This window comes from Marmota flaviventris, chromosome 17 (assembly GCF_047511675.1).
Source record: "Marmota flaviventris isolate mMarFla1 chromosome 17, mMarFla1.hap1, whole genome shotgun sequence".
Lineage (NCBI taxonomy): Eukaryota > Metazoa > Chordata > Mammalia > Rodentia > Sciuridae > Marmota > Marmota flaviventris.
In genome coordinates this window covers 47,058,730-47,067,704 of record NC_092514.1, presented here as the reverse complement: position 1 = coordinate 47,067,704, position 8,975 = coordinate 47,058,730, and the positions used below count along the sequence as shown (strand labels likewise).

Below are 8,975 nucleotides of genomic sequence, written 5' to 3'. Positions count from 1 at the left end.
CAGGGGCAGCACCTCTAAGCAGCTGTGGTTCTCACCTGGACCAGAAATCCATTGCACAGGATAAGGGTAAAAGCTGTTCCTGTGCACTCTATGTGTGGGGCTTAAGGGGAATCCTTCCAAGTGACACACTGGTTACTGTTGATCCAAGGTGGAATCAGATGACTTTTTAAATACATTTTTGAATGCTTATGCACACACTTAACATGTGCTTGTCTGTATATAATAGAACCATTTGTAAAGATAGACCTTGCCCAATGAAGATGTATTATGAGATAATTGTGATTATTGTGATTATAAGTCAAGTCTAGTTTATTTCTCTCATGGGAGTTGAAATTCACAATGTATAGGGCTCTTTCTGTGCCTTAGAGCTTTGCACAGGTTTGTATTTTTTAATGTGACTGGAGGTTCCCCAGACAGGGCAAGTCCTTCCCATGGTAGAACCCACTGTCAAGTGGTTTGGAGAAGGGGAGGGGTGGGTCAAATGGAGACTCTCCTCCAGCTCCTCACAGCCAGGACAGATATTGCTATCCCCGGATATGATCCCCTTTTAGTCATTACAATATAAATCTTTCAAAGTATTTCATTGGGGACATGGTAGCTGTCTGAGGCCCCCTGGTGGCCGGAAATGATTCATGAGTTTGTTTTTCAAGCATTTGGAAAGGTAGGAGGTCTAGCTGAAGAAGTAAGATAGTTCATACTCACTTAGACCTGGTGCTTACAGGAGGAGCAGGGTGGAGTCGGGTGACCTACAGAGCAGAAAGTCAAGAACCAAGTATTTTCTGTCAAGAGATAAGAATGGTACATAAACCTGCATGAACTGCTTTCTCATTTTTCATTCTTGATTCACCTAGCATCTCAATTTTGTTCTCCTTGAGCTCCTTTTTGCATGCAAGACATTATATTAGGTATCATGCTGAACTTTTTTTAAAAAAAGGTTACATCATCACACGTCACACACTTCTTGGGAACGTTGGGAGGGAGATAAAATATTTATATCACCAAGATGCTAGAAACTGAAAGGTATCCTAAGGGTGAATGTGTAATAGTGTAATAGTGTAAAAGCAGCTACTTTCAGATAAAAGGGAGGGCTTCTGGGAAGAGGGGCCCGTGAGCTTGAGTGCTGATGAGAAGCAATTTGGATAAACAGGAGGAGGAGAAGATGGCATATCATTATAAAGGAAGGGAAAGAGAAGTGTAGAGACAGGAAAGACAGAGAGGCAAGAAAACCAGAGCGTGAGGCAGGACGGGGAATAGTCTAGCCAAGCTAAGTCCTAGGAGCTTTGGGAGTTAGAATGAGAACAGAAGCTAATACATCTGTTTAGAGCAGATTGGAGAACTTCAGCCTTGCTGAAGAGTTTTCCTCATAAAGCCATGAAGAGCCTTTGACTATCTTTAAACAGAAAAGGTGTGTTCAAAACACAGCCTCCTTGGGGCTGCACTGAGCATTTTCACTGGCTTGCAGTAGGTTGGGAGGAGTGCTGATCCTCACAGTCACCATCTGACCTCCAAAATCATTAAGGTGTTTCCAGTTACCAAAACTGCCTGAGTACCCAGGAGTAGTGGGGGCCAGAAGACTCCTGCCATATTTAATCAAACTCTTCAGTAGACTACCTTTCAAGGAATGTTCTCTGCTAGGCTTTATTGTTTTATTCTTGTAATTTTAAGGCTTTTATGACCAACTATCTTTCTGCTCTAGTTTGACAACATAAAAGAGGAATATTTCTGGCTAGAGTTAAGGAATAGCTCAATGTCCAAAGAAGAGTCTAGCAGTAACCTTATTTGCCTAATATTGGAACTAAGTACATAAGCAGCCTGAAAAATCTACATAATGCCTGTCTTATGGTCTGTGCTTAAAAACTTGTTTAAAAAGATGTTAAAGCAATAGTTAGTGACTAATTCAACAAAAATGTGACACATTTAACAGAACATTATAAAATTTCTGACCCCAGGCATTGATTTCCTAATTAAAATGGCATAGAAATCCTTTAGAATATAGTAAACATAACTAACACTGTTCTTTAAAAGTAATGAAAAAAAATAAAAATAACTCTTCCAATAAAGAAAAAAACCAACTTGTCCTTTTGAGAGAAACACAATTAATTGATACTTTGCAAATGAGCCAAAGGAAAATGGACAATTTGGGACCACAGTAAAAATAACTAAAACAAATAATCATTTAAGAAGATTCAGCAGCAATGAGTATTTATTATTTTGAATGAAATATACATTAAACTTTTATATAAAAATCATTAAAAGTGCTATATTGGATTATTTTAATATTAATTTAACCCCCCCATGTCATCTATTACCTATACCTTTCATGTTCACTTCTGAGACAACATTAAAATCACCTTAAGTTGTCTAATGTTAAAATATATATAAAAAATATTAGTTTATTCTTCATGATAAAGTACCACCAGTGCTGAGTTACTGAAAATGAAAGATAAACACAGATGTCAGAGAATCAACTTACTGGGGAAAAAAAAAGTGACAGAATTTCATAGATGCATGTGAAGTCCAAGGTAATGCAGCAGACCTTCAGCAGAACCTGTTTCTAATACAGACTTCTTAAGAAGGAGTGCAGGGTATTTCTTTTGGAGGCAGATGTCTGGTGTGCTAGGACCATGTTATTTTCTCATCACTTCTTGGCTGCTTTCCAAGGTGAACCAAATGTTACCTAATGCTGTGCCATCTTCCACCACCCCAGAAAGGTTTGTTGCAGGTTTGTGTTGGGGGGGGATGTGATTCTTCGGTCTTAGAAATAGCCCTTAGGATTAAGGTTGTCATTAAAGAAGAGAGTCACTAAGAAGGCATTGAAGAAGACAGGTGACTCCTCACAAAGGAGGAATCCCCTTCCCCCCACCTTCAATCCCCACTCCCTGGTTTTTTTTCTAGTCTGCTCCCAAGCCACTCCCATTCCATCACTGGTTCTGGATGAATTAAGTTAGAGCAGGGCTTTGGGGCCACAGAGCCATCCTTTGGTCTCATTCAGTCTCAAGCAAACAAGCTTCTCTGATTGGCCACAAGCGCCGTCTGGCTTTCGCGTCTCTTTGCTTTCTTGCTTCTCTGTCTCACCTTCCAACACAAGGCACTGGAGGCTAATAAAAAAAGTCCAGATGACAGGAGGACCAGGCCAAAGATGGAGATGATGGAGCCGTGGGAATTGAAGCTGTAAGCCACGCCGGTGACCACGACCCCGGCGATGAAGACCACCAGGGCAAAGGGAATGATGCAGCGATAGCAGGAGAGCTCCGCACCCCCGGTGGCGGCCAGCAGCTGGACCTCAGTGACCAGCGGGGTCGTGTTGATCACCACCTCGCTCTTCGAGCTTTTCTCCGATGTCACTGGCATGGGAGACTTGGGGGCTCCCAGGCTCTCCTTCACAGGCTCTTCATTCATGTTTACCATTGCTGCTTTCTAGCGGGGTTCAGAGGCTGTATCTGGTTTCAGCAGGGTGGAAACTGTGGAGATGGAAACAGGAGATGTCAGCTAAGCAAGAAGAACTGAAAAAGAACTGCAAACGCACCTCCTCTGCAGGAGTCTTGGATGCATGTGAAAATCAACTATTTTTTTTTTCTCCTGATTGATTGTGTTGTCTTTGCATTGAGCAAAAAAGCAAGATAAACATAAAAGGGAAGATTTTTTAAAAAGCAGGAAGCACTTTACAGTGTTTAATATTCCCTGGTGGTCCACAAATGTTTTCTATTTTAATAAGCTTTTCCTCTTTGTCTATTGCTTTTCTTTTCTCTAAACACAGAGGAGCCTGGATCCTAATTCACAGACATCCTCATTCAAGAGGAGACAACATTATAAACCGTTAGTTCCACAGCTCAGAGCAACTTAAGCTCTGCCAATTTTGCAGGGTATAACAGGCATTCTTTCCAAACTGTCACCCATTCACTGCTCGTGAAATCAGTGTCAAGACAAGTGGCCAGCGTACAGATGATGCTCTTCCTTAACTACTGACTGCCAGTGAGTCTTTACTGCGTTCCTGTTAAACACAGTACAGCATGTGCCTGGGACACCCCACCCCACTGCAGATGGGCAGTTCAGCAAAAAGTTTGGCGACAACGTGGCAAGGATTTGAGTTCAGAAATGTGGCAATACTCTCCTTCCATTTGAAATGAAAAAAAAAAAGCAAGAAATAATTCAACAAATTCATGGAGTATAATTTTGGGTTTTCTCATGTTCATAGATCAAAATCAACTGTCAGAGCAATTTCCTACTAACCTCAACCAGGAATTTTGATATTATGTATACGAAGACCTTCTTAAACAAATAAGCATGCCAAGTAGTCAGCAAAATTTGACAAATTCTTTTTTTTTTTCCTTTCTCCAATCCTTTGGGTATAAAATTTGCCCCATTCTAAATATTTTTGAACTGGAAATTCCAGGACAAAACTTGAGACCCTTGTTCAAAAGCATTTAATGGAAATGCTTCTATGAGGAATCACTGAGAAACCTCATCTGCTGCTTGGGCATGCTAAGGGAATTCGCTGTCTTGGATCTCCAGGGCCTGAACAATTGTAGTTACTGAAAGAATTTACGGGAAGAAACTTGAGATGAGATTCCTCCTTTAAATATATTAAGCATCATTTGAAAATAAAATGCAAGCCCAAATAAAACCTCACTGGTTCCTTGTAGCCCTAGGTGGTCAAAATATCAATTCCTAAGCAATGAAACGAATTATTAAGGCTGCCTACTTCCACATAAATTTTAATCACCAAATTAATCACTGCTCTTCAATGATACCCTAAGATCTGGTGAGGTCAGTTAAAGGATATTTGACACTCTGAAAATAAAGAACAAAAAAGAAGTCTTCCCACAGCGGAGACTGCGCTAACCCGAAAATGAAACTCTGTCCCCAAAACTATTCACACCTACCTCAGAGAGAGACAATCCATTACCAGGGAAATCACTCGACTTAGAAGGAAAGAATCAAGACTCTTTGCAACTGTTGAGCGCGCCTTTGTAAAACTTCTGGGAAACAGGCTGTTAAGGCAGGGCTGTCAATCAAATGAGAGGTCTGGATCTCTTCTGGGGAAAAGAAAAAGACAGAAACGTACTTTGCTGTTGGTTTGGTCTTGAAGCCTGGAACTCTTCTTTCAAGCTACCTCTGCTTCTAAGTGCTGTTTCCCTCCCTCTTTTTATTCCCTCCCCCTCCAGTCTGCCCCTCCCTATGCCCTCCCTATTTTTTTTTTCCTTCCTTCTTTTCCTTGCCAGCAGATTCCGAGTTTTGGCTTCCCCAACTCTGCTCAGTGACATGATAAGTCAGGATCATTTCTAGAGTCCCCAGAGACAGGAGTCAGCTTTTACTTTTATTTCTCTTGCAGCGTTTACTAAGCAGGCTGCTTTGAATTACTCATTTTTTCCCCAGCTAACCTCCAGCCCATCAGGCATTTTCATAAGAGAATCCCAGAGTCAGCCTTGCAGATCCAGCTGAGGGGACAGAGTCAGGGGACAGATGCACCGCGCCGGGGAGGCAGACACAGCTGTGAAGTCACCAGCAACTGAGTACAGCTTCTATGCCAGCAAGAGTCCGTGTTCTTAGGTCTTGCCAGTACTCTTGAATTATATGTGTGTGATGGTCATCTGAAGCTTAATCCTCACTCCCTTAGTGTGATGTTAATTCATTGAGGAAGGAGGGTGGAAAATTACTGATGTGTGTGGCTAAGGGGGAAACCATCATCTTGATTGAAACAGGATTGCTTACTTCTTAGGGTAGAAGTAGCATTTTGGCATGCTAAAATCATCATTAGCAGGAGCATCCACATTGCCACTATTTACAGAACAACTATTATGGGTATGGCATAATATTAAGGAATGTCACACATTAATATCAGTTCTCATTAGTTTATAAATGAGGAAATGAAGGCTCCAAGAGGTTAAGTAAACTGACAAAGGTCACACAGGCAGAAAGAAACCCTTGGTTTCTAATGGGTAGATAAATCACCTGGCAGGGGTGCTTGTTTGTAGATTTTGAATCACAAAAGTCTGTCACAAGCCCCTCACCTATGCTTATGTCTAGGCCTGCTTTAAGGAGCAAGGTAATTTAACATTCAAACATATATGACTTGACACATTATATTCTCAAACAATAAAGTCAAAAGTCTATTTCCAGGCTGGGGTGTAGCTCAGTGGTGGAGCACTTGCCTACCATGAGCAAGGACCTGGGGTCAATGCCCAGCACCCTCGTGCACACATGCACACACACACACACACACACACACACACACACTTCCCATCATCAAAAAGTCGCTTACAGGTTTATGCTTCCTTACAGACAAGCTATGTGATATTTTAAAGTATATGAAATACATAAAGCCCTAGATCTCCCATGCTTCTATAGCTCAGAGTTACCTGTCCCCCATTTAAAAAATCTGTACAAGTATTACTGACTCCTTTAAATTAATACAGCGAATCTGCAAATCCCCATTAACTCCTGGCAGAGGTTTGCTTTCCTCCTTCCTGTGGGATTGTTAGACTTCTCTAGCAGCAGGCAGAGGGTCTGGGTCCTTTCCAGATCTCACCTGTTCTAAGGTACCCTGCTTTTTCCAGCCTCCTCTAGAAAGAAAATCTTGATGCTATTGTCACAGAGGAAACAGAACCCCCTCCTCCTTTTTTTTTTTTTTCTAGAATGGAGGCCATAGAGAGACTTTTTCACTTCCAAAAAAAAAAAAAAAAAAGTTAAAAACTTCTTGAGACTTGGTTGAGTGGGGGAGCCCACACGCAAAGGGCTACAGATACCTGGAGGCCACCTGGAGACCCCGGCCACAACATCCTCAGTTTTAAATAAAGATGGACCTAAAGAAACAAGTACTATGCACAGGGGGAGTTGTCACTTGGTGATGGAGATCAGGGATATGTAGAACCAGGGTATTTCAGAACTTGCCTAAGTTGCCCCAGGAAATGGTGAAGTGGGGCACCTGGTTACATTAACTGGAGGTTTCTAACAGAGCAGCGATCTTCCCCACCTGAGAGCTGCCACCTTAGAGGGCAATTCCTGTCTATTGCTTGGTGCAAGTCATTTTCTCTCTCTCTCTCTCTCTCTCTCTCACACACACACACACACACACACACACACTCACACATACACACAATGCAAAAGCACAGAAACTCCAAGGAAACTCTGGGTACCACTTTTCCTATTGAAGATCATGTTTCCCTGTTACCAAGTCAAAGGTCCATGCTCTGAATTTCTAGAGAGGCCAGCAGCACCTTTTCTCAGCCCTGGGTGGTGAGCCCTGGGCTGTATCCAAAACAAGGTGAGGTAGCTGTTCCCAGGAGGGAGGACGGAAGAAGCTTTGTCTATCTCTGACACCAAAGCTTTCACCCTCTCAGGCTTCAGGTGACTCATTCACCCCATTCTCCTGCACTCTGTGGTGTGTGTGTGTGTGCACGCGCGCGCGCGCACCTAGATACACAGATACACTGCTCCACACGGAGGATTTGTACTGATAAATAAGGAGAAAGCTTCAGGACAAAATGCAATTGGTATCAGAACAGGTACCTCTCCTTGTAACCAGACACAGGCAGCTTAACCTGACTTTCTCCCTTCAAGCTGAAATTCAAAGAGCATTCCCCCGTCCTCCTGATTGCTTATCCCTCTCCACTCTTGACTGGAAGGCAAGAAACAGGCTGGGAACCCTTTGGGGACACCTGCTCCCAAATCCAAAATCTCATTCACAGTGCAAGCAGGCTTCTTCCTGCAAGCCCTCCGAAGGGAGAGGGAACCTTGGTTCTTTATAATGCACATGGCTTTAGAAGACTCTTGTAAGTTTGGAGAACTTTTCTGAAAGCCTCCAAATGCATGAATTATATCAACACTCCTCACCCCCCCTCCCCCCCCCCGCCTCCCCCGCAGGCATTCAACATTTCTTTCAAAGAGCAAAGAAGAGATCCTTACCTTTCTCAGCCAGAATCAGACTGAGACAGCTGCCAGCCCCAGCCTGGAGCAACCAGGAGAGGGGGATGCAAATCACCACGCTAGGGATCGTACACAAAGTACTCAGTGAGGCTTAAACACCATTAAGGGACCGGAGACAATTTGGTGAGAGGAAATCCCTTAAACCCTGTTGTATTTTACTCTGCCTTTCCTCTATGAGAATGTAATTCATACTTTTTTTTTTAAAGCACTAAGTTGAAACAACATTGCCTCCGTTTTGTCTTTTTATATCCCAATTCACATTCATTTCCAAGGTTTTCCCTCTCCAAAGTTCCCATTCTGATGCATCCCTCTAAAGTTCTGTGAACCAGCAGAAAAGAATTTGTAATCTTTGTTCTGCACTCTTAACGGGGTATAGGGTTTGGGGAGTGTGTGGGGGTGGGAAACAGGACCATATCATATCATACCAATAATAAAAAGAATAGGAGGAAGATAAGGCTCATAGTAAAATGACTTTGGGTGCCTGTGAAAGTCCTCTCCCTAAGGTCAGGGGAAGGATCTACTTGGAGCTGTTCATCAGAGGATGCCAAGGCACCACGGAAAGGACATACTGGAAAATCACATCTCCTGGGAACTGAGGTTGCCAAAGGCATCAGAAATAACAGAGCTAGGAACTTTGTGTTGTGGAGAGAATTCCCTTCCAATTAAAAAAAAAATCATTTTTCTTAGAAATAAGACAAAGTGACTTACAGCCCGTTCTACTGCCTTCAGAAGCACTTCAGTTGCACCAACATGTCCTGCACTCCTTTTGGAGGCCAGTGAAGGAAAGGAGGGAGGTTGAGGACCTGAAGTCTCCTTTGGGAACACAGGAACTTTGCATTTTTTGGGCCGAGCGCCCCATGTGCATTCAATTACCTGCCCCTGTGTGCTCTCAGCTTGCTTTTGCTTGGTGTGGCTGAGTTGGCTCCTTTCCAGCAGCCTGGAAGATGCCAGCTCCTCTAGGTCCTCTGTCCAATCACCACGCGCCTTTGATTTTGGTCATCATCCCCGTCCAGTTGGATCAGCGAGATGCAGGAAGCTGGCCAGGTTTT

General features: G+C 43.0%; 1 protein-coding gene across 3 annotated transcripts; it reads right to left on the bottom strand.

Annotated features, from left to right (window-relative positions):
- Positions 1 to 2,175: 2,175 nt before the first annotated feature.
- On the bottom strand, positions 2,176 to 8,760 carry Tmem100 (transmembrane protein 100). Of its 3 annotated transcripts, none has more exons than XM_071604015.1 (3): positions 8,635 to 8,760; positions 4,884 to 5,036; positions 2,176 to 3,461 (listed from the first exon to the last, which is right to left on the bottom strand). In XM_071604015.1, exon 3 carries the CDS (start codon positions 3,406 to 3,408, stop codon positions 2,995 to 2,997), a length of 414 nt encoding a protein of 137 aa, XP_071460116.1. In that variant the 5' UTR covers positions 3,409 to 3,461; positions 4,884 to 5,036; positions 8,635 to 8,760; the 3' UTR covers positions 2,176 to 2,994. The 3 variants fall into 3 exon arrangements, with proteins under 3 accessions (XP_071460116.1, XP_071460115.1, XP_027806163.1); XM_071604014.1 differs by lacking the exon at positions 8,635 to 8,760 and adding an exon at positions 7,906 to 7,958; XM_027950362.2 differs by lacking the exon at positions 8,635 to 8,760 and having other exon boundaries at positions 4,884 to 5,141.
- Between the last annotated feature and the right edge of the window lie 215 nt (positions 8,761 to 8,975).

Excerpts from the sequence above, each read along its gene's own strand:
- Tmem100 (XM_071604015.1), bottom strand. The coding sequence starts at position 3,408 with ATGGTAAACATGAATGAAGAGCCTGTGAAGGAGAGCCTGGGAGCCCCC.